Raw genomic sequence first — 27,301 nt, forward strand, 5'->3', positions numbered from 1 at the left:
ATATAGGACAAGGATATATCCCATGGTATATGTAGTTTAAGTTCCAAATTTCAAGCCGATTTCTTGTTAACTTAAGCCAATTATAGTCGACCACTGTTTATTAACACTTTTTTTTATATGGTGAGAGTGTAAAGGTGCGTACAGATATACGCGCCGCGAACATGAGCAATTCACTTTTAATCAGCTGATGCCAAGCTTTTTATATCTGTATCTTACCGTTTCTGTAAAAATACAGATATAATCAGCTGATTAAAAGTGAATTGCTTATGTTTGCGGCGCGTGTATCTGTACTTACCTTAAGAACGGCACTGTATGAGAGACTATCAGCTTCAGTTAACATTGAAAATATTGTAATATAAAGAATAAGAATCTTCATTGGCCATTAAACAAACAAAGATGCGATAGGCTTTGTCAATTAACGTAATACATAGTCAAACATAATATCACATAAAAACATGAAGAAAAAATCAAGGTTCAATTTAAGGGTACTAGTATCACAGTCCATGAATTCTTGACCGAGCGAAGTGAGGTCTAAGATTCAAGTAGACGGTTTGGCATTTCTCTTAATGTTTAAATGTTTGAATGATTAAATGTTTATATGTTGCGCATTTAGGGCGAAACGCGGTAATAGATTTTCATGAAATTTGACAGGTATGTTCCTTTTTTCATTGCGCGTTGACGTATATACAAGGTTTTTGGAAATTTTGCATTTCAAGGATAATATAAAAGGAAAAAGGAGCCTCCTTCATACGCCAATATTGGAGTAAGAATCAGACTATAGAATTATTCATAAATCAGCTGTCTGGTGGACTACTAGTAGCTCTGTGAACAGTAGACCTCACGCAGTATTCTCATCCACAAGTACCTGATTGAAACTATAGACCTTATGGAAATACAGCAATAGACTGGCTTCTCCACACATCTGTGTAATCACTTGGCAGCTGATTTATGATGAATAATTCTATAGTTTGATTTTTACTCTAATATTGGCGTATAAAGCAGGCTTTTTTTCCTTTTATATTATCAAATACCAAAAACCTTGTATATACGTCGACGCGCAATTAAAAAAGGAACATACCTGTCAAATTTCATGAAAATCTATTACCGCGTTTCGCCGTAAATGCGCAACATATAAACATTTAAACATTAAGAGAAATGCCAAACCGTCGACTTGAGTTGAATCTTAGACCTCACTTCGCTCGGTCAAAAAAATACAAAATATTCAAGTTACAATTTAAGGTTACTAGTATCACAGTCCATGAACTCTTGACCGAGCGAAGTGAGGTCTAAGATTCAAGTAGACGGTTTGGCATTTCTCTTAATGTTTAAATGTTTGAATGATTAAATGTTTATATGTTGCGCATTTAGGGCGAAACGCGGTAATAGATTTTCATGAAATTTGACAGGTATGTTCCTTTTTTCATTGCGCGTTGACGTATATACAAGGTTTTTGGAAATTTTGCATTTCAAGGATAATATAAAAGGAAAAAGGAGCCTCCTTCATACGCCAATATTGGAGTAAGAATCAGACTATAGAATTATTCATAAATCAGCTGTCTGGTGGACTACTAGTAGCTCTGTGAACAGTAGACCTCACGCAGTATTCTCATCCACAAGTGCCTGATTGAAACTATAGACCTTATGGAAATACAGCAATAGACTGGCTTTTCCACACATCTGTGTAATCACTTGGCAGCTGATTTATGATGAATAATTCTATAGTTTGATTTTTACTCTAATATTGGCGTATAAAGCAGGCTTTTTTTCCTTTTATATTATCAAATACCAAAAACCTTGTATATACGTCGACGCGCAATTAAAAAAGGAACATACCTGTCAAATTTCATGAAAATCTATTACCGCGTTTCGCCGTAAATGCGCAACATATAAACATTTAAACATTAAGAGAAATGCCAAACCGTCGACTTGAGTTGAATCTTAGACCTCACTTCGCTCGGTCAAAAAAATACAAAATATTCAAGTTACAATTTAAGGTTACTAGTATCACAGTCCATGAACTCTTTATAATATTATAAAATGGATTTTTTCTATGTCAGTTATTCCTTTTAATTGTTCTCTATTTATACTATGGCTATGGGATGCCTTCTTGTTCTATCTTTTCTCCATGATATACTATTACTATCAGCTTGAGTTGAAATTAAAATTGCAATATAAATGTCCTATACCATGTGATATTTTCTTGTGTTATATTTTCTCTATGATATATCCATGACATTTAGACTTGTTGAAGATGAGTAATCATATTATACAGAAGCCTAGATAAGTCTAGGCATTTAGGCCTACTATAGATGAGGCCAAATAGCGTCTCAATATCAACTATCATTTGCCGGTTGAGAGAACAGTAAGTTCTAGGCCTAGACAACTAAGTTCCTTTACTAGGATTTTTAGTCGAAGGTCGCCGCATTCATAGCACACATACGATTACCTTAACCTGTTTTTCACTCATTTATCCTCTCGCTCTTCCTCTGCAAATATCAGTTTCTAAAAGTGCATGTCATTGTTTTTCTAAAGTTGATTTTAGATTCATTGATATTGTTGAGGAAGGTTGCTTGTTTGAATTGTAATTTCCGTGAGTTTTTTCAGTAGAAGACTGGAGTTATTGATAGAAAAAAAGATAGTTATACAATCTTCAAAAAATTTGATTGAATTTGTGTTGAATTGAACTGTATTACAATCAGTCGAGTCAGTTGAGGAAGCAAAATATACAATTAATCAAATTTTGAGGGACGGATTGAAATCAAATCAGTTTGATCTCAAATCAAATTTGTTTGATCTCATATCAATTAATCAAATTTTGAGGTACGAATTGAAATCAAATCAGTTAGATCTTAAATCCTATTATATTAAGCGAGAATTTTCTGTATTTTTATATCTGGTTTTTTATATTCATATCTGGTTATTTATGTTCAACGGAACTCGAAAACGGCTCTAAGGATTTTCACGAAATTTGGAACATAGTAGGTTTATGATATAAAAATTCGATTAGACTAGGTCTCATCCCTAGGGAAAACTCTCTGAACGACATTAAGAGGATAATTCATCCTTGGCTGAAACAGCTATGGATAGTAAAAAAGTGAGTGAGCGAGTGAGTATGTGAAAAATCAAAATATCGCCTCCCCGAAATTCATAAGATGACATATAGCCAGCTGTGAAATATAAACACGATAATTTTAGAGAATTGTGTTCTGTTTATCAATAAATAAAAATAACGATCGAAGCTCGGTGCCCCGATATTCAATTTAATTTGAAATCAGTTGATATCAATTGAAATCAAATCGAATCAAATTAGTTGAAAAAGATTCAGCCAAATAGAATCAAACTCGTTGGAAACTAAAAAGTAACAATTAATTATTCCATTTTGAGGCACGAATTGAGCAGATTTCAAATAAACACTTCACCTCAAATCCGTTCTAATTTGTTGCTAACAAGATATGATTATCAGAACGACATTAGAGTTGTGCACTGTAATCTTCAATTTGCGCAATCGAGATGTTCAGTCGCTGTAAATCAAACCATTAAATTAAACTTGTTGGTGCCACTTGAATCTGTGATTTATGATCAGAAAGATATAGCTGCACGTAAAATCGGTAGAAAGTACAAGTTGTAATATCTTCACTCCTAATAAGCTACTCTGATATTTTCTAAAGTATTTGTTGGAGAACTTTGTTATTCAAATCATATATTGGTTGTTAAATTATGTTTTGAACTAATAAGCAATTGTCTTCGAATCTAGTTGTCCTAAATTTTGAAAAAAACTCTGTTATCAGATCTCGGAAGTTTCATATTGTTGAAGAACTGTGTCATTATTTATTTATATCAATAAAAAAATTACAACAACATATAGAGGCTTACAGCTTTATGCCAAAACAAGCCTCATTGAAAATCATTATGATTGGATTTGTTGAATAATCTGTGGGGAGAAAAGAAAACAATAATTGTTTCCAGATTCAACGAAAAGTATTTTATCCAAATCATATTTTTTTGACATGAAAATACTAAAAGTGTACTGTACTTCATCATATATTTAATCTTTTAATCTAGTTGAAATTCATTTATCCAATTTTCCCTGATTTGAAAAACTCTGATATCAGGGGCCTATTTCACAAAGGTACAAGTATTGTTACCAACCATGGTTACGAACAAGTACTTGTAGTTACAAGTTTACAAGTACTGACGTTTCACAAAAATTTATGATTTTTACAAGTTTACAAGTTTACAATTTTACAAGTCTACAAGTACTTCAATAGTAAACATAACCTATTTTCATGATGATTTCTTTTTTCATCCTTTATGAAGGTTACTTGTACCTTTCAATAATTACTTTGAAAATATTTGAAAGCAAATATAATGTTTTTTGTACAGTCTACTTCATTTATTACTGAATTTGTAACCTACACAGTATATGTACTATGTATATATATAGTAAATGTACTATATATGAACACTTGTTGGTAACAAGCAAATCACTTGTAAACTTGTAGAAATTCATTGTAACTACAAGTTTACAATTCTGCTTTTGTGAAACGCTAGTAATCAGCTGTTCTCCAAAACCATGGTTGGCAACAAGACTTGTAACCTACTTGTACCTTTGTGAAACGGGCCCCAGATGTCAGAAATAGTGATTATAAGTCTCAAATTGTTGAAGAGTAACAATATAAAATAATTGATATAGTAATATGAATGTTATGGGAACCTTGGTCCTTAGAAATACAAAATTCGAAACAAATCCCAAACAACAAGAAAACGTCTATCTAGTAGCAAATATAATTCTATAATTTTGAACCACAATATTTATTTATCATCAGTTCATTTCTTCTATTGTTCACCCTCCTTTTTTCGTATAAACTGTAAATGGCAGAGGTACGTGAATGATAGCACGTACAGCAATAAAAACTCGATATTTAGTGAAGCAATATAATACTGTAATTAGTAATGTACTATTCATTCTGAAAATAGAGGTTCTATCATTCAGGTTTCTCGATTAAATTTCTGAATGCATGGAAACAATAGATGGATAGATAGATATAGATAAATAAATGGATATAGATAGATTGATGCAAAGATGGCCTTCGATTATTATAAGAAAGCGTGCTCTGCCATGATTTCAATATTGATTCCATATTCGAGAGTCGTTCGATGAATTTATAAATAGATGTGATATGAATGGAAAAACATCTCAAATTTCTGTAAAATTGAAATCTGTTTTGTTCTAGCTGATTGAACAACATCCAGTGCTATTCTTATCATCTCCAACGTTTCTAATGATTATAAGATCATATCAATTAATAATGATATCATGAATAAATATTAATTTCAATCACATTATATATCATGTAGTAATTTGAGAATCGTTCCTCAATCTTTGTCGATCACGTAAATACTATTATTTTGCTAAAAACTGGAATTATTTTCTATATAATATCATGTTGGTACCATACTAGATTGTTTGTTAGTTGTTATCTATGATAATATGGAATATGGTGAACTTATTCTCGTATACAAAATAGACTGTTGTCACGTAATTTATCCAAATAAATATTTTTAATCATTCCATGTTTCTGAATATCATATTTTCGATCAAGTATAAAATGAAAAAGATTCTTTCACTTAGATAACCCACTTCTCAGACTATTATTACTGTAGGCCTAGTTACTATGTTACTAGTTACTAGTTACTATGAAGTAACTTGTCTATTACTAGTTACTATGAAGTACTTGTCTATTACTAGTTACTATGTTACTAGTTACTAGTTACTAGTTACTATGAAGTAACTTGGCTATTGAACCATCAGTGATCAGATCGCAAAATGATTGATAAATCGGTGTCCTATAGTGAGGTCCACGTTATAATGGCAGTGAAGAAATATAGGAGAAAACGTTGCCAAGTCTCTCCATTTTGCCACTGACTGTACACAGCTGTTACTCAATTCATCCCATTAAATTTAATCTAATAATAATTATCATTTCCTTGATAAAATAATTAATTTAATGTCATATTAATCAAGAAAATATATTTTTTCAAAAATTTGCTTTCATACCTGAGATCAGATTTTTATTTTTATACAAACCTGAAATGGCGGCTAATTTAAAAAGCTGTGATACAACAATCTGAATTTCAAAACAACAGAAATCAAGTTATTTGGTAGGTATTCTATTTCAATTTCTTTTAAAAATAATAGAAAAATATAAATCCTTTATAAAAAAAGTAGTTTCAATGGATTAATTCTGAAATAACTTTTCAATATTATTTATACCGGTACGAGTAGGTCCAACCTATACGGGTAGACTAACTGAAGCATGGATGAAGTCCAGGATGGTTAGTTATCAACTTTTAAAATGTCATTTCAGGTATTTTTATTTAAATGTGATGGTTTCTTGATCCATTCCGAGCTGCTTTGTATAAATACACTTTTTTATGTATTCGAACACGACATGCAGTCGATTATCGACTGCATGTCGTGTTCAAATACATAAAAAAAGTGTATTTTTATTTGTGTTTCTCATACGGTAATGTTTAAAAATTATTCCATTGTTTCAAAAATACATTTTAAATCAATTATATGACTCGTGTACTCAAGTATTTTGATATAATGAAGAAAAAAAAATGGCGGCTGAGAATTGTTTGGTCAGTTTTGTACAGTCACTGTCAAAAGTGATATAAAATATTCTGGCAAATAGACAACATTGCAAAGCGAGAGAGAGATAGTGCTATCTGTTTTGTTGTATGATAGAAAAGGACAGCAACAGCATTGTCAATTGTACACTGCCTTTATAATGTGGACCTCACTATAGTAACAATAATATTCTATTATAACAATACTTATGTTATCCACTGCATTTGAATAGTCTTATCTAAACAAAAAAACTTATCAGAAAAATATATTATTCCTGACGTTCGGGTAAAAGATTATTCCTGCTTTACAAACATGATGATGATGTCTTTTTTCAATATGAGATACTCTCGAACTATCAATAATCAATCTACACTGGTGAACCGTAATTTAGATGATTCATCAAAGGTCTTTCAAAATCACTTTTTGCTATTAAAAAGATCGATTTGCATTCAGATTTTTTCCAATAAATGAATTAATCACTTACTGTGACAACGAGATCTTTCGGCAGGTCCGCCATCTTCCTGGTTGTCAATTCAAGTCTTTCAAGACTATAGATTCTTAATTTTTGCTAGACAAGTAGATTTGTTAGCTTGAAAGAACGGAAAAGACTCTTTCCAGAACACTTTTAAGCAGCATTGGTTTTAATAAATATAAAGAATATTTCAATCTGTACATAATATAAATATAGAATATAAATTCTATGAATTATAGAAGTTTTCTCTGATGATGGTTGAAAGATTAAGTAAAGAACAGACTGGTAAAGAATGCACAGTATACATATATAGTATGAGTGAATGTATATAGAAGTCCATCACGTTATGATCGTTCCTTATTATTTTTCGAATATCCTTCTCCTTCCCTTCTTTCCTTCACCTACTCCTTCTCCTCCTACCACTCCTCCACCTGCTCCTCCTCCTCCTTTACCTCCTTTTCTTCTCATCACAGCTGCTGATCCAAGATCATCGCCTTGCCTTGCCAAAAGGCCCCCATGATCCCGTTACCTAACCGGGGATCATCTTCTGTGCTCTTCTTTCTTCCTCTCTCTCCACTCCTCCGCCTCCTCCTCTCCTTCTCCTCCTACTGTTTGGTTTTATTTTTCGCGGTCCAAAGAGCACCCGACGTCCTAACTGTATGGTGACCGCCGAAGAACGGATCCGTTGCACACAGCCAATCACATTACTGCAATTCATTCATTGCAGTTTAGTGCAATTGTTGAAAAAGTACATCAGATTAATCCGGCGTTACGTCTGTGATCTGTGATAATGGAATAAATAAATTGGAGTTGTCTCAAACACTCATTTATTGAATATTGAGAAAGTAGTGTCACAATTTAGATGGATATGAACCCAATTTATAATGATTAACCTTGTACATCCAATGATTTGAGTCGACTTCACGTCTGTGATCTGTGATAATGGAATAAATAAATTGGACTTGTCTCAAACACTCATTTATTGGAATATTGAGAAAGTAGTGTCACAATTTAGGTGGACATGAACCCAACTTACTAGTAGTTCTGTGAACAGTAGACCTCACGCAGTATTTTCATCCACAAGTACCTGATTGAAAATATACACCTTATACAAATACAGTAATAGACTGGCTTCTCCACACATCTGTGTAATCACTTGTCAGCTGATTTATGATGAATAATTCTATAGTCTGATTTTTACTCTAATATTGGCGTATGAAGGAGGCTCCTTTTTCCTTTTATATTATCCTTGAAATGCAAAATTTCCAAAAACCTTGTATATGCGTCGACGCGCGATTTAAAAAGGAACATACCTGTCAAATTTCATGAAAATCTATTACCGCGTTTCGCCGTAAATGCGCAACATAAAAACATTTAAACATTAAGAGAAATGCCAAACCGTCGACTTGAATCTTAGACCTCACTTCGTTCGGTCAATAATGATTAACCTTGCACATCCAATGAATTGAGCCGACTTCACGTCTGTGATCTGTGATAATGGAATAAATGAATTGGAGAGCCTACAGATGCAGTAGAGAAGACCGTTTCAGAAATGCTGTGATGAGGAAACAACATCTTCTCTATATAAACGAAAAGATTTCTCAGAGTAGAGTAAAATGGTTCCAGTATGTGAATAAAATTGAGGAAGAACAAATGCTACCAAAACTGGTGAAAACATAAACATAAACATAGGTTATGTCCATTTCAATTTCTACACCGAATCAAAATCTGAAAATATAAATTAGAATAAAACAAACAATTTTTAATTTGGATAGATTGATAATAAAACTTTCGTAAAAACATGAAAGAAAACTTTAAATTCACGAAATAAAGAATAAAATATTGTTCCTAGTTCAAAAATTTGAGTAGGTGATGAGGATGAATAAATGATGAAACTAAAGGATCAATTGAATTATTGGAAATAATATTCAATTGGGTTGGAGAATTAACCTACAAAGCCTGCACATTAAGGGCCAGTTTCCGAGCTCGGGATTTAGCTAAGTCCTAAACTTTAAACAGCTGGAGTCAGAAAATTGGCTTTCCAAAACGGGGCGTAGTCGCAGCTTTTATAACAGTAGTTGTAGTTTTTATTTTCTCATTTATATGATTGGAAATGTTTTTCCTTGACGAAATTAGACATTCCTAAATAATTCAAAATAGCTGAAACTTTACACTATTTTCTCTTTATTTTATTTTGTGTTCAATTTTCTAGTTTTTCGAAATTTAATTCAAACATGACTGCGACTACGCCCCGTTTTGGAAAACCAATTTTCTGACTCCAGCTGTTCAAGTCTAGGACTTAACTAAATCCCGAGCTCGGAAACCGGCCCTAAATGAATGAATGTTGTTTCTCATTAAAATTGTGAAGACTCTTTCATTCAGATATCAATCAATTTATTGTTTGGAAATACTATTCAATTGAATTGGAGAATTAACCTAGAAAACCTGCACATAAAATGAATGAATGTTGTTTCTAATCAAAATTGTGTAGACTCTTTCATTCAGATATCAATACGGTCAGTCAGCTTTCAAATCACTCGTTGTCAATTCACGAGAACTCGACTCAAACTCTCCGAAGTTGAAATGTAAGAACGATTTGAAAATGTGTCATTCTAAGCTTCGGTCTGGGAAACCGACGCTATGAATAGGAGGAAATCAATGCCACACTTGAGCTCAACTCGAATTCAAGGTGAATAATGTTGAGACCAATAAGTACATTAGGTAACCGAATTTGCGAGATTCCATTCATTGGCGTTATGAATTAAATCACCTGTTGCATTCACAATTCCGATTCTTGGAATCAAGAGAGACGCTCAAGTGGGTTGTTCACAGGATACACACCACTTCACCTTCCCATCACTTAATCTCATTTTGTATCAACATTTTTGCAACGGTGTGTGACTGTGTATCAAAAAACATGTATCATTATTTCGACTTGTGACACACACATGGAACAAAAAATCTGGTGTGGCGCACTCACACAACTTTCCTTGCCGTTATGAAAATTGATCACCCGACGCTAGTGTTCTCGCGCATCTCAAGTCTACTATTCAAAGATATGAGACAGCTGGTGATAGGACAATAACGCTGGAGACACACTAGGTCTGTGCTATCTCTTCGTAGTGAATGATTTAATAGAACCAACAGTTGCCAACAGTTTGCAATTAAATAATCACATTTTCTCGAATTTCAAGCTTATTTTCAATTTTAGGTGAAAATGTTACTGAACATTAATTGTAGAGATTTTTATGCTCAATATTTACAACTGGAAATTTTTCGTTTTAATTGTATCTGAAGGCAGATAATCGGGAATCTAAAGTCAAACTTTGCATAGATGGGGCGGAGCTCCTGAAATTTTTACAGATATGGGACTTGTTGCAGTTGATAGAGCTTATCAATGACCATTTCAAGTATAAATTTGATCAAAATCGTTGGAGCCTTTTTGAGAAAATCGCGAAAAACCCTGTTTTTGACAACATTTTTGCCATTTTAGCCGCCATCTTGGATTGCATTTGATCGAAATTGTTCGTGTCGGATCCTTATAGTGTAAGGACATGAGGTTCCAAATTTCAAGTCATTCCGTTAATTGGGAGATGAGATATCGTGCACACAGACGCACATACACACACACACACACACACACACCACACACACACACACACACACACACACACACACACATACAGACCAATACCCAAAAACCACTTTTTTGGACTCAGGGGAAGGGCAAGGAAAGTAAAAACCGTTTTGTGTACTTTTGAATTTCTCATCTCTCTCTAATATGAGATAGATTGGAAGAAGTGATTTCACTCTCTTATCCTTCATTTCACTTTAACAAATAAAGAAGTCATTCGATTTTATTCTATTCTATTACTCTTAAGCTCCTTTTACACCAAAGTTATAAAAAAATGTTAATAGCTTAATCCTTATAGATTCTATAAGATTGAACATAACTTATCATACACATGATGATCATATGTGTTTGTCAAGTTCCGTTCAATCTAATAGAATCTATAAGGATGTAAGCTATTAAGTTATTGGTGTAAACGCGGCTTTATTCACCTTTCTATCACTTTATTTCATGTATTACACCCTTTTTGCAAGGGTGTACCTGTGCATCAGTGAATATTCATTCATTTATTTATTCGTGGACACAATCACAAATCATATGAATATGATTAAGAAGGAACAACAGGCTTGGCCCAAAACTTTTCCAATCCCAAATTTTGATAATGATTAACATGTCCAAAAAAGTAGGTCATGTTTCTACTGAAAAGAGTTCAAGTTTTATTTTAGTCCAAAAATATATATTAGCTACAAATTTAGAAGAACACCAAGTTAAAGTCAAATATTACACTTGATATTATCACTGCACATTGAACATTTATTAATTTATTCTATAAGATTTTGAAGCCAAAAATACACACAAATTCTCACTAAGAACAGCTGCTTTTATGTATCATTATTCAAACTTTAGGTCATGTCAGAGGCCCTGAAATTGATCAGCTGCGACCTGAAAACTCTGACACCAGACCTGAGCCAGCCAGGTCACACGATATTATTATTATTATTTATTCAAACTTTAGATACACACAAGCAACAAATATTATTTTCTATACATTTAAATCTTCTACCTCTTTCTGTTATGAGCTAGATTGGAACAAATAATTCCGATTCTTCATTATTATTCTTCATATCTCCCCTCAACTCCATTCCATGATGTATTATTCTTTTTGCAACGTTGTGTGCGTATGTATCATCAAACCTGTTTTTGTGACACGCACAAGGAGCAGAATACCGTTTTTTATACTTTTGAATTTTTCATATTTTTCTGATATGAGCTGGATTGTTACAACTGATTCCGCTCTCTCATTCTTCATATAATTATCTCTTATTCACTTTATTTCTTATGTATCATACTTTATTTCTTATGTATCATATTTTTTGCAACGTTGTGAGCATGTGTATCAGTGAACATGCATCATTATTTCAACTCGAGATACACACAACCAAGAGAAGACGATTTTGTGCACATGTGAATCTTCCATCTCTCTCTGATATGAACCAGAAAGGCACTACAAGTGATCCCTCTCCTCTTCTCGTTGAGAAATGATACCTCTATAATGTTCTTTCTTGCATATCCTCTCAATATTCGTGAAGAGCTTTATAAAGAGCTTGTTTGGTGGAGTGGGATGGAGAGAGGTTATTGGAGCGTGCAATTTAATGTCACTGTCCTTGTTCTGCTTGCTTTCTGAACTTTTGATCTTGTTTGGTTGCTCATCCTCTTGTGAAAGGAACCGTGTGGCTTTCAAAAAAAATTAAGGTACCCTAATTTCATGTTTTCTATACGTTTCAAGGTCCCCTGAGTCCAAAAACATGATTTTGGGTGTTGGTCTGTGTGTGTGTGTGTGTTTGTGTGTGTGTGTGTGTGTGTGTGTGTGTGTGTGTGTGTGTGTGTGGTGTGTGTGTGTGTGTGTGTGTGTGTGTGTGTGTGTGTGTGTGTGTGTGTGTGTGTGTGTGTGTGGTGTGTGTGTGTGTGTGTGTGTGTGTTGTGTGTGTGTGTGTGTGTGTGTGTGTGTCTGTGAACACGATAACTCCATTCCTAATTAACCGATTGACTTGAAATTTTAAACTTAAGGTCCTTATACCATGAGGATCCGACAATAAGAAATTCAATAAAATTCAATTCAAAATGGAGGAAAAATGGTGGAATATGACTAAAATACCATGTTTTTCACGGTTTTCTCGAAAACGGCTCTATCGATTTTCTTCAAATTTATACCATGGATAGCTATTTATAAGCCCTATCAACTGACATGAGTCACATTCCTGGGAAAATTTCAGGAGCTCCGTAATATTCTTGAGAAAAATGGCGGATAATTACTAAAAAACCATGTTTTTCACGATTTTCTCAAAAATGAATTGACCGATTTTTTTCAAATTCATACCCTGTATAGTTATATATCAGCTCTATTAACTAGCATGAGTCTCCTCCCTGAGAAACTAACAGGGGGTCCACCCCATCCTTGAGAAATTTGTGTGAGTGTACCACACCAGATTTTTTATAAAGGTATTAAGGTACGTTATAGGAACCCTGTGGCTTTCCCTACCCTATTGTCATTCAATATTGTTTGATGCGATTTTCATAGATGAATTACCTTACCTAAATTGTCTTACCTTATCTAAAGCTCCTACTGATCCACTCTCCTATCAGCTTTGTACATTATTATATATCGACTATATTATTTATTCTCCGTTTTCTATCAATTAATCATGATCCAATAGCGTAGGGTTTACGCTAATCAACTTGTTTATTCATAATTCAATTGCATCATCATGATAGATAAATAAATAATCAATGCTCGATTTAGTTTTACCATAGAGAAACGATTGCATAAGAAGATAGCTCATCGTATATGGTGTTTATCTCCCAAATTTCAATGTTTGTTCAAGCCAATAGTCCACGTGGTTTTTTTCGTGGAGCTATGTGATGCTGGTAGTTTCTCATACTGTGCCGTTCATCCACACTCATCCGGCCAAAACCGTAATAATCGACACAATTAGACAGAAATCGGCTTGAGATAACAAAGAAAGAATCGGCATGGAATAACGAACTATTAAAATACCATGGAATATCATCTTATGCTATCTTTTATCTATGGTATTACTTGTAAATTTTAGGTGATTCTGACGTCTCTCACATTATTATATTATGTTTCACTTTATCCCTTCAAGATTTTCATAGAGCTTCCAATATAGATACAAGATTTCATAATGAATTATCGTAGAGTTGCTCATAGGAGATTGGAACTTCGCCTTGTGAAAAAGATATTCATATTATAATAATAATAATATCGAGTGACCTGGCTGGCTCAGGTCTGGTGTCAGAGTTTTCAGGTCGCAACTGATCAATTTCAGGGCCTCTGACATGACCTAACGATTGAATATTGAATGAAAAAGACTTAAAAATTGCCAAAAACCACTGATTTATTGATAATTAGAAAGACCGGTTTCGGTTATTACACCATTGTCAATCTCTGATAAAAAAAAAGAGATATTCAGTTGATTTCCTGAATCATTATAAATCTTAGCACAGATTAATCATTAAATTGACTGTTGGGTCTCTCCCCATACAAAAATATACTATTATATCCATAACTTCATGTTCTTAAATTCTTTTCATAACATTCTTTTTCAGTTTTCTACATTTTTTTATTCTTTTTTTGTATTGACAGGGAATTTTTTTTTTGTTTTGAGTTCATTCCCATACAAAAATATGTTACGATCTTCATAACTGCTAGTTTCTAAGTAAAGGTCTTCTAATAAGAATATTTCTCCAATTTTCTAGGACAGATTAATCATTAAATTGACTGTTGGGTCTCTCCCCATACAAAAATATACTATTATATCCATAGCCTCATGTTCTTAAATTCTTTTCATGACATTCTTTTTCAATGTTCTACAATTTTTTATTCTTTTTTGTATTGACAGGGATTTTTTTTTGTTTTGAGTTCATTCCCATACAAAAATATGTTACGATTTTCATAACTGCTAGTCTCTAAGTAAAGGTCTTATAATAAGAATATTTCTCCAATTTTTTATTCTTTTTTGTATTGACAGTGATTTTTTTGTTTTGAGTTCATTCCCATACAAAAATATGTTACGATCTTCATAACTGCTAGTCTCTAAGTAAATGCCTTTTAATAAGAATATTTCTCCAATTTTCTCACAATTTTTTCACAATTTTCCAATGTTTAATTGTTGATTTTGTTGTTGCCACAGGGAGTGGTCACCGAGCACGGGCTCACAACAACAGCACCATCACCCACATCAGCAACAACATCAGCATCATCAGCAGCTGTCGGTGGTGACAACGGTGTGGGGTGGGGGGGCAGGCGTAGGGGGGGCTCATGCCAAGGGGGCGCCAGCCACGGCTAACGGCCAAATCAACTCCGGCTATCGGCACACCACGCCTGGGTCAGTCGCTACTTCATTATTACATAATTTTCATCTTATTTAGTTCACAAAACAATCACAGTAACATAATAATTATTATTGTAGTTGTTTCTATGCAACATAGAACTCACAAGGACAATGGAGTGTAATAGCTTTCCTTGTGTTAAAGAGTGACGGCAGTAAACCTATTATATTAAACGAGCAATTTCTGTATATCTGTTTATATTTTTATCTCTGGTTATTTTTATATTTTTATATCTGGTTATTTTTATATTTTTAAGCCGTGTCCACACTGAACAAATGTTTGACATACATGTTCGGAAAACATGTTCGTTCAGGAGCTCAGGGACAAACATTTTGAAAAGTTTGGACAATCATTGTTTGTCAAACAAAAATGACTGTTGTTCCAAACATTTTCAGAGTTGACAGCTGTAAAACATGAAACCTGTTCTTCCCACTTGAATTTGTTGGAAAATATTTGTTTATAAATTTGAAAATATTTTGTTTGGTGACGCGTCCACACTAGCTACGGGCAAACATTGTTTGTCAAACATAAGAATATTTGCCCCAACTTTTTCAACAAACATGTTTGAACATTTGTTCAGTGTGGAACGGCTTAATATCTGGTTATTTTCATATCTGGTTATTTATGTTCAATGGATCTCGAAAACGGCTCTAAAGATTTACACGAAATTTTGATCATAGTAGGTTTATGACATGAAAATTCGATTGCATAGGTCTCATCCCTGGGAAAACTCGCTGAAGGACATTAAAAGGATTATTCATCCTTGGAAAAACAGATTATAATTTTGTCGTCTGTCGATAACAGAAGATGCGTGTGCGTGTGTGGGAGATCAGCTGGGTAATCAATTAGCTTACCGTATCTCGCGAGAGATCTAGAAATTTTAATTTACTCGATAAAAATAATCTGATTTGTTGACTTGAGATGGTATATATCATGATATTCAAAGTTGATCATTATTTTACAGCTCTAAAGCTGGGTTTACACCAAAGTTATTAACAAAATGTCAATTACTTAATCCTTATAGATTCTATTAGATTGAACGGAACTTGACAAACACATATTGTTAATCATGTGTATGATAAGTTATTTTCAAACCCAGCTTCAGTGATTAGTAAGTGTTATTTTCTTATTCAATTTGGTTTGTGAACAATCTAAATTAGAACTCAAATATTCTCAAATATTCTCAAATATGTTCTCAAATATTTGGACTGAGAATTTGACCTGAATTCAAGAGTAGTGTCTATGGAACATAACCTACTTTTTGGAATATTTATGGTGTCCAAATCAAAATTGGGGGAAGAAACAGTTTTGAGCTGTGGCTGTTAGTCCTTCCCCAATCATTTCAAAGAATTGAGTTCTGCTAATCAATGAATAAATAACGAGCGAAGCTCGGTGCCCCGATATTAATCAGTAAAACACATCCGTACCAATAGCTGCAGCAGACTTTTGCGTGATTACGTCATCACGCATCCCGCATCACGCAGTGACAGTGACGCTGCGTGGTTCAGAGAAACCTAGACTTAAACGCTGAAGTGATGGGTCTTTTCCTTCTCAATATTAGCATTTTCCGATCAAGCTTATGAAAACCATCTTCTTCTTCTTGTTTTCTTGGTATAGGCATGATTGACTGTTCCTGTCTACAAGATATCCTCTTAAAAATTAAAATCGATAAAAATTCTTATTGAAATTCATCTCTATTATCTTGCCCAATTATTTAAAACGATTAAAATAGAACTATTTAACTTCTATTCTATTCTGTTGCATAGGTTAAAATTAAACTTGAATTTTAAAGAACACTTTTGAAGTGAAAATGCACACATAACCTTGACATCTGAGTAAATTCCCACAGTCTGATGATGACCGACAACAGGTCGAAACGATCGTCACTACCAAAGTAAGTGCATTTTCACTCCAACAGTATTTTTTAAAATTCAAGTTTCTATTCTATTCTCTCTATAGTGTGGTCCACGTTATATTTGCAGTATTTGATTAGCAATGGTGTTGCTATCCTTGTCTATCATTCGACAAAGCAATAGAGCCTTCTCAAGTTCCCTGACATTGTCAGATCGTTTTTTAACAATGTAGATTTATGATTATCTAGTGAATATCTAAATTATGATTATATATCATCGAATAATTGAAAAATATATTTTCTTAACGCATTATTGGTTATTTTTATCAAGAATGACCATGTCATATTACATCAGGGGTCTATTTCACAAAGGTACAAGCATTGTTACCAACCATGGTCACGGAACAGTACTTGTTTACAAGTACAAGTTTACAATTTTACAAGTACTTCAATAGTAAACATAACCCATTTTCATGATAATTTACTTTTTTATCCTTTAAAAAGGTCACCTGTACTTTTTAATAATTACTTTGAAAATATTTGAAAGCAATATAATGTTTTTTGTATAGTCTACTTTCTATTGATTGCTGAATTTGTAACCTACACAGTATGTGTACTGTGTGTATATATAGTATATGTACTATATATACTACAGTACACATAACCTATGAGGTAACACATTAATGACTATTTTGGAAATTTATTAAATTTAATTTCCTAATGCAAATATTTCCAAAATAATGAATTATAGAGGAATATAGGGCATTTTGATTATTAGAAATAATCATTGAATATTTAAAATTATTTTAATGATCACTCCCTTGTAAATCCTTTACATAGCTTTCCACTTCGGTAAAAATTTCTTAGTTACGAACAAGTAATTTAGACAAAAATTGTTGGCTACAATAAAAATCTTTGTGAAACACTTGTTCGTAACAAGCAAATCACTTGTAAACTTGTAGAAATTCATTGTAACTACAAGTTTACAATTCTGCTTTTGTGAAACGCTTGTAATCAGCTGTTCTCCAAAACCATGGTTGGCAACAAGACTTGTAACCTACTTGTACCTTTGTGAAACAGGCCCCAGATATATGGGTATCATCTATCATCTATAGAAGGCAGTGGCAAGGCTGAGAATCGGCAACGCTGTTCTCTTATCTTTTCCCACTGCTATTATAAGTAGGACCTCAGTATAGGTTTCTATGTGTTTAAGAGTAAAGGTAGTAATTAGTTAAGAATGGGAGTGATGAGTCTTTTCTATATTAACAATGTTTATTCTTTCTGGTCTGAACAACTTCCGATCTCAACTATTGTACCAATATTTCAATCACAATATTATTGAAAAACTCCACAGCATTCCATAGAGATCTTCAATACACTCTATTGGAAATTGAAAGTGAAAAGTAGTCAATCAAGCAATGATAGTGAATGTATGAACCTGATAAATTCTCTCACTTATGTCTAAAGTCTTGCAGAAGATTTCTAGTTTGAGAAATCGTTGCTCACTCGACCTCAGAGTAGAAAGAGAGGGAGTTAGTGGAAGAGAGAGTGAGAAAGAAAGAGCGAGTGAGTGAGAGCCTGACATGTCCTGTCTCTCGCTTTCTTCTCATCTGGGAGGCTTTCTGTCATACTATTCGGATTCGCCCTCTCACTTGAATGCACTGCATGCTGCACTTTAGTGCACTTATTAGTGCAATGCATGTCTGGAGACGCCCATCAATAAATATCGCCATTGAGCAATCTCTATCTCTGTTGCTTGTTATCTTAATTAACTATGATTCAAAATAGTTTACAGATTTTGGGTTTGAATGAGTATAGATTTCATTAATTTGGTCCCTAAATTTTGTATCTTCAGTTTGCAAACTCTAGGATTACATTTATCAAAAATATTTTTATTGTATCAATCAAAGTATATAGGCGTTTTGGCTAGAGCTACTCTTAATTATCAAGAAATAAAAAATAGAAAAATCAAAATTCTTTTCAAGAATTTTTACTCACATGTTTTGATATTAAAGGCATTTTCAAGTGAGTAGATGAAATAAATATAATAGTATAGTATTGAACCCAATAAGCATTGTTACTAGAAACTGTGAACGATGGTATTTCAGTTTCAGGTTCTTGAACCAGGTATGTAATTGTCCCACGTATCTTGCAGGAGATTAGTTTTATTGTATTCATTTTCTCTTTTTGAAAGATTAACTGTCATGATGGCCTCAAGACGTCACATTAATTAATTGGATATCACTTTATCATATAATATGTAGTATTCTTAAGTTTTGTTTTTTTCCAAACTTTTGCGATTTTTATAAATTACTGTAATACTTTAACCTTATAAAATTTGAATTGTATATAAAGTACTTGAAGCAGAATAAGTGAACTGCAACTCACTGCCAACACACAAGGTTTCTTATGTTGGCAGTGTCAAATATTACATTGATAATATTGTTGTACTCAAGTTAAAATCTATGTCTATTTGTATTGTATACTCTTGTGATTAATATTGTACAAATATGTATTTGTAATTTTGGCAATAAATTCAATTCAATTCAAAAGAAAAAAAACATTTATAGAAATTAGTTATAGTAGCTATTATTTATTTCATTCAATCACTTGAAACTGTTATCAATGTTGGAACACGTTGTGAGTACAATTGTGAAAAGGTTACTTAGATTTTCTCACTTTTTATTTCTTGCAAATATACAAGCTATAGTATTCCAAGTACTTGTACAAGTGGAATAAATGTAGCAATGTATAATCTTCACAGCATCAATTCAAAAAAATCTGGTGTGGCGCACTCACACAAATTTCCTTGCCGTTATCAAAATTGATCACCAGACGCTAGTGTAAACGCGCATCTCAAGTCAAAGATCTGAGCCAGCTGGTGACAGTTCAATAACGCTGGATACACACGAGATCTGTTATCTCTTCATAGTGAATGATTCAATAGAATCAACAGTTGCCAAAAGTTTGCAATTGAATAATTACATTTTCTCAAATTTCAAGCTTATTTTCAATTTTAGGTGAAAATGTTACTGGACATATTTTATTGAAGAGATTTCCATGCTCAATTTTTTCCACTCAAAATTTTTCGTTTCAATCATATCTAAGACCTGATAATTGGAAATCTAAAATCGAACTTTGGATAGATGGGGCGAAGCTCCTGAAATTTTTACAGATATGGGACCTGTGGCAGTTGATTTAACTTATTAATGACTATTTTAGGTATACATTTGATCAAAATCGTTGGAGCCATTTTAGAGAAAATCGCGAAAACCCCTATTTTTGACAACATTTTCGCCATTTTAGCCGCCATCTTGAATCGCATTTGATTGAAATTGTTCGTGTCGGATCCTTATAGTGTAAGGACTTTAAGTTCCAAATTTCAAGTCATTCCGTTAATTGGGAGATGAGATATCGTGTACACAGACGCACATACACTCCACACACACACACACACACACACACACACACACACACACACCACACACACACACCAACACACACACACACACACACACCACACACACACCACACACACACACACACACACACACACACACCACACACCACACACACACACACACCACACACACACACACACCACACACACACACAACACACACACACACACACCACACACACACACAACACACACACACCACACACACACACACACACACCACACACACACACACACACACACACACCACACCCACACACACACACACACACACACACACACACACACATACAGACCAATACCCAAAACCACTTTTTTGGACTCAGGGGACCATGAAACGTATAGAAATTTAGAAATTGGGGTACTTTAATTTTTTTCGGAAAGCAATACTTTCCTTACCTATGGTAGGTAATAGGGCAAGGAAAGTAATACCTCCAATTCTATATACCGTAATTCTTTTGAAGCTGAAACGTGTGATACTTCGACCATTTTGATTCAAATCTGTCTGCTCATTTAATTCCCAATTCTGGGAAAATACTTTGAAAATCCAATTTCTCAGCTAATGACATTATTAATACATTGTTCTCATGGCTTTCAAACAACATTCATTAACGGAATATAGAAGGCCTATCGCTTAAATTACTATTTGATATTTGAATCACATGAAATTGACTAACAAATAGTTCGAAATTGAAGATAAACATTCGTTTTGTGAGTGATGTAAAGGTGATATTCTGGTAGTTATACATACTGAATAATAGTAATAAAACAATATAAAATCTTATAGCACCCTTTATTTTAAAAAAAAAACTCTAAAATACCAAATTTTTTTTAAAAATAAAGGGTGCTATAAGATTTTATATTGTTTTATTAATTTAAAAAGTAGCCCATATAAGTGAAGTGTTTTTGAATAATAGTAACATGTAACAAATTCAATAGATTATCATTCTTGTATTTTAATCGCCATTTTGTTTTGTCTTAACCGCTAATCGGGGAGGGGCTTGTCTAGGCCAATGGCAGACGTTCACCTTGATAGGTCACTGCTTCCACCAATAACAGTGCTCGGCAGATTAAAAATACTGCTGCTCTTTAATTTATGTTTACCAGTGATGGTGTAACAACCGAAATCTGTATCTTAATTCTGTGATTAGACTATATACAGGGTGATTCTTAATTATGGTGAAATAATCTAATACGTGATAGTAGAGGTAAAAATAAGAAAAAAGTTCTTATAAACATATATCCATAAACGCTTCATTAGCGAGCTATACAGGGTGAAAGATTTCCTATGAGTTATTAGTTCTCTACTCATAAAACAGCAAATTTTTGTGGTGTAATGTACTACATAAGAATACATTTTATTTAACTTTCATTTGAATTCAGTTTACACAGCCTACATAATTCTTTTCAGAATTAAATAATCTACAATTTTTATTGCGAAAAATTATTTGTTTACTGGTCATTAAAGAAAGTTATTGGGCATCAAACGTAGAAGTCTGTGTTTTTTCTACTTGGATTTTTTGCATATTTCAATTTTTTTCTCAAAAACTACTCACACTAAAGCTTCCAGACTGGTTTTATTCAATTTTTCAGATATTTTTCCATATGAATCCAGCATAAGTTTTTCAAAAACTAGTCGCCAAACAATTCAGCATCAGTGTATTTCACCAGAGGAAATGAATTCCGGGCGAAATCTTTCAGCCTGTATAGCTCGCTAATGAAGCGTTTATGGATATATGTTTATAAGAACTTTTTTCTTATTTTTACCTCTACTATAACGTATTAAATTATTATACCATTATTAAGAATCACTCTGTATATGGTCTTTTTTATTCAGTATCATTTGAGTAACATCGATTGAGTTTTTTAATTCAATGATTTACAGATGAAAATTACTGAGATATTGCATTTATAAAATGCTAATGAATTACTAATTATTATTAAACAAAAATCCAAATCCAAAGTGCTGAAATGCTTAATGCTTTACAGAATTTAATTTGGATTCTCGTTTAGTAATAATTAATAATTTAATGATTTGACTGAGAATGCCTGTTTCCCTGCTCTTTGCTATTATTGGCTATATCGATAACGTTTTAGCACATAATAAGAGACGTACAATTCCTCAGTGAATACCCGACATTAAACAATTCACACCAAAAATTATGAACTAGTCCTGAACTTATGAATTCATTCACTATATCAACTAGTCTACAGTTTGCATTCAGTTAGAGAGATGGAGAACTCAGTTGGAATATAACCTTCTAATCAATAAAAATCAAAACTAATATGAATAAATCAACCTCTCATCAATAATAGTTTGAATGTTTTGACTGATTTCTGCAACTAGTCTATAGTTTGCATTCAGTTATTTAAATTTTGTAAAATTACTCAAAAAATTTTCCAATTAATGGTGATTTGAGTGTGATATTTTTGTTTTTTTATTCTGTTTTCAACCGTCAAAATTTAAAATCGTAGTTTTCGTTGTTTTTTGAGTGAAAATGGACTAAATTTTAGTAAAGTGAGATCATAACCCTATTTTGGACTTTTAAAGTGTTATCTAAATTTGGGAAAGAAATAGTACAAGGAGTATCCTTAGTTTTTCTCTCCCAATCAGTGCTTCTCTGTAAAAAATATAAATAAATAAAATAAAATTGAATTGAATTGAGTTAGAGAATAAGAGAATTCAGTTGGAATATATCTACTATACCTTTTAATCTACAAAAATCAAAACTACTTTGAATAAATCAGCCTCTCATCAATAATATTTTGAATGTTTTGACAGATTTCTGTTACGAACTGTCACCAATTTCTCAAACAACACACTGAAACACAGAGAAACTGAGATGTCGTTTAGCTTATCAGCTTTCTTATCAACTGTAATGAGAACTGAGAACATTAGTGTTTTTCGTACAATAACCTTCTTTCTATTTCACATGAGAAAATTCCGGATTAAACGCTGAGTTCACGATGAGTCAATAATGGATTTTCTATCATGTGGTTCTTTCACTCTAAAGTAGAGATGAAACTGCTGAATGTGTATTGCTAGTCAACTATAAACTAGACATCTAGACTAGACTATAGATTATAGACTAGAATATCTACAAGCATCATGTTGACGCTGCACTTGAAACATAGCAACTTCTTTGTTGTCTGCTTCGCAATATTTCTATCAGGAAGAATCAGTGGGTCACGAGGATATTAGTAGTCTTCAATATTCGTGTTGAATCTTGAACACAAATTATGTTAAACTAGTAGTTCTGTGAACAGTAGACCTCATGCAGTATTCTCATCCACAAGTACCTGATTGAAACTAAGTATAGACCTTATGGAAATACAGCAATAGACTGGCTTCACACATCTGTGTAATCACTTGTCAGCTGATTCATGATGAATAATAATTCTATAGTCTGATTTTTACTCTAATATTGGCGTATGAAGGAGGCTCCTTTTTCCTCTTATCCTTGAAATGAAAAATTTCCAAAAACCTTGTATATACGTCGACGCGTAATTTAAAAAGGAGCATACCGGTACCTGTCAAATTTCATGAAAATCTATTACCGCGTTTCGCCGTAAATGCGAAACATATAAACATTTAAACATTCAAATAGAAAATAGAATAATTCGATTTATTCATTCTTTGCACATTTTACATAGTTTAAATACACAAAAATACAAAATAAATAAAGAGTACAAAAGAATGTGTAGCATTTAAACAGTTAAACATTTAAACATTAAGAGAAATGCCAAACCGTCGACTTGAATCTAAAGGTGCGTACAGATATACGCGCCGCGAACATGAGCAATTAACTTTTAATCAGCTGACTATATCTGTATTTTTACAGAAACGGTAAGATACAGATATAAAAAGCTTGGCATCAGCTGATTGAAAGTAAATTGCTCATGTTCGCGGCGCGTATATCTGTACGCACCTTTAGACCTCACTTCGCCCGGTCAATAAATCAGGATTTTGGTAGCATCATTGGCTAATAATGATTTAAATAATTTTAATTAAATTATTTAATAATATTTATCAATTGTTTAATAATATTTATCAATTTTTGAATAATATTTTTAAATAATGAAGACATCACAAAATTATGTTGAACTCACGTTCAACTTATGTTCAACTAGCAGTTGACCCGTGATCCGTAAGGGTCTATTTTAAAACTTTACAAACTGAAAACCTGACGTAATGAAATCTTGGAAAATATAAAATAGGCCTCTAACCATCCTTGGTTATCAGTTAATCACTCCAGTAGTTCAGACGTGAAGATTCGTCAAAAATAATTTTCCTATCTCGTACGTGTATAAGCCAGTTCTTTCCTTTTATAGTATAGTTTATAGATTAATCAATTAAGACATCTCTGTAATGAATAACGTGTCTCCATCTTTTCTTTCTCTCTCCATTTTTGGTAGAGAGTTGGTGGGGAGGATATTTTTTATATTCTTTCCGAAGAATGGACATTGATATGTCCAAAGCTCCGCCAATTCATGTAGATGCATAACAATATAATTATCCATAGTTATTAAATTACAAATTACTTTTTCATATCATATACTTTCAATAATTATTTTCTTAGTCTATATTATGTAAATTCATCTATAATTTTGCTGTATTGTAAGCTATTGTATATAAGTGTATAAGCCAGTATATGTTGTAATCTACATAAATAAAGTACTCAATCAATCAATATTTTTCACCTTCTGCATCTCGATTCTGCATTTGCCGCATTCTTTTCTTGCCTCTCTTCATCATTGGTTGCTTCAGAGAGGAGGGGATTACTTATTATTCGTTTATCTCTGGCTGCATTCACAGACAGGTGGTGAATAATTTCATGATTTCGATTCAATCTTGATCAATTTAGGCAAAAATATGTGATATTGTAGTTCTATAGAATATTCTGCAGAACAAAAGCTCTAGTACTTCTCAATAAAAGTGGGTTTCTATTTTGAATTCACTCACATTTTTTATAGATTCCTGGCGTCAATTATCAATCAATTATCAACTAGCTATATAGATTGGTTATTAAAAATCTTCACTTATGTGGGATACTTTATTCAAATTCAATAAAACAATATAAAACTTGTAGTACGGTACCCTTTTATCAAAGCATTTTAAAAACTCGGCCAAAGTAGGTCGAAACGCCAAAGTAGGTCGAAACTAGTCATTAAAATGTTTTAAAGTTTTAAAACGTTTTAATAAAAGGGTGCTACAAGTTTTATATTAGATTGGTTATTCTATGATACTACTTGTAGATTGTATTCTCATGAAGTTACATTCAATTAAAAACCAATGATTGTCATTCATGCTCAAACTAATGGAAACATAATTATATCTATTCATTCGTGCATAAATCACCGGCTTCTAGTTGGGGAAAATTACCCCGTGCAATCTGTTTCAAGAGAGTACATAGGTTTTCCATTAAAACCATGAATGAATTTACATCAGACGCGTTGAAAATCCTTGACTGATTGTCAGGTTATACTAATTATGTGCATAACATCATCTCTCTTGCTTCAAGAGTCAATCTCTCTCACCTACTCACTCTCTCTCTCTCTTTCTCTACTCTAGACAGCAATTAATCTATTCTCTACTATTCTCTCTCACTCATCCACATGATCTCTTCTCCACTCTCTCTCTCTCTGATTTTTTTTTCTCTTAAATATTCATATTGATTAAAACTTTTACAATATTTCCATTATAAATAAATCCTTAGTTTAAATAATGAAATAACGTTTTGGTAGAGAGTTAGTGGGGAGGATATTTTTAATATTCTTTCCGAAGAATGGACATTGATATGTCCAAAGCTCCGCCAATTTATGTAGATGCATAACAATATAATTATTATGTATAGTTATTATATTACAAATTGTTTTTCATATCATATATTTCAATAATTATTTTCCTAGTCTATAATTATGTAAATTCATCTATAATTTTGCTGTATTGTAGCTATTGTATATAAGTGTATAAGCCATTATATTTGTAATCTACATAAATAAAGTACTCAATCAATCAATCTCTTCTCTCTCTTGGACAGCAATCTATTCTCTACTATTCTCTCCACTCATCCATATATCTCTTCTCCACTCTCTCTCTCTCTCTCCTCTCTCTCCTCTCTCTTCTCTCTCTCTCTCTTGGTAGAGAGTTAGTGGGGATATTTTAATATTCTTTTTCCGAAGAATGGACATTGATATGTCCAAAGCTCCGCCATTTATGTAGATGCATAACAATTTAATTATTATCTATAGTTATTATATTACAAATTGCTTTTTCATATCACATACAGTTCAATAATTATTTTCTTAGTCTATATTATGTAAATTCATCTATAATTTTGCTGTATTGTAAGCTATTGTATATAAGTGTATAAGCCAGTATATATTGTAATATACATAAATAAAGTACTCAATCAATCAATCAATCTCTTTCTCTACTCTAGACAGCTAATCTATTCTCTCTCACTCTTCCATTTAATCTCTTCTCCACTTCTCCACTCTCTCTCCTCTCTCTCTCTCCTCCTCTCTCCTCTCGCTCCTCTCTCTCTCCTGTTTGGTAGAGTTTGGTAAGAGAGTTAGTGGGAGATATTTTTATTATTCTTCCCAAAGAATGGACATTGATATGTCCAAAGCTCCGCCAATTTATGTAGATGCATAACATTTAATTATATCTATAGTTATTATATTACAAATTGCTTTTTCATATCACATACAGTTCAATAATTATTTTCTTAGTCTATATTATGTAAATTCATCTATAATTTTGCTGTATTGTAACTATTGTATATCAGTGTATAAGACAGTATATTGTAATCTACATAAATTAAGTACTCAATCAATCAATCAATCTCTTTCTCTACATTGGACAGCAAATCTATTCTCTACTATTCTCTCTCACTCAT

General features: G+C 32.7%; 1 protein-coding gene across 4 annotated transcripts in view; it reads left to right on the top strand.

Moving 5' to 3' along the window:
• LOC111056684 (zinc finger MIZ domain-containing protein 1) overlaps positions 1-27,301 on the top strand; it is a 193,281-nt gene that overhangs the window by 59,780 nt on the left and 106,200 nt on the right. For all 4 annotated transcript variants that reach the window (XM_039419611.1, XM_039419610.1, XM_039419608.1 and 1 more), the window contains one exon: positions 14,889-15,083. Coding sequence is in view for 3 of the 4 variants with exons in the window: in XM_039419610.1 (XP_039275544.1) it covers positions 14,889-15,083 (195 nt within the window). In the remaining variant the exon portion in view is untranslated. The remainder of the gene's footprint in view (positions 1-14,888; positions 15,084-27,301) is intronic.

Source organism: Nilaparvata lugens, chromosome 1 (assembly GCF_014356525.2).
Source record: "Nilaparvata lugens isolate BPH chromosome 1, ASM1435652v1, whole genome shotgun sequence".
Lineage (NCBI taxonomy): Eukaryota > Metazoa > Arthropoda > Insecta > Hemiptera > Delphacidae > Nilaparvata > Nilaparvata lugens.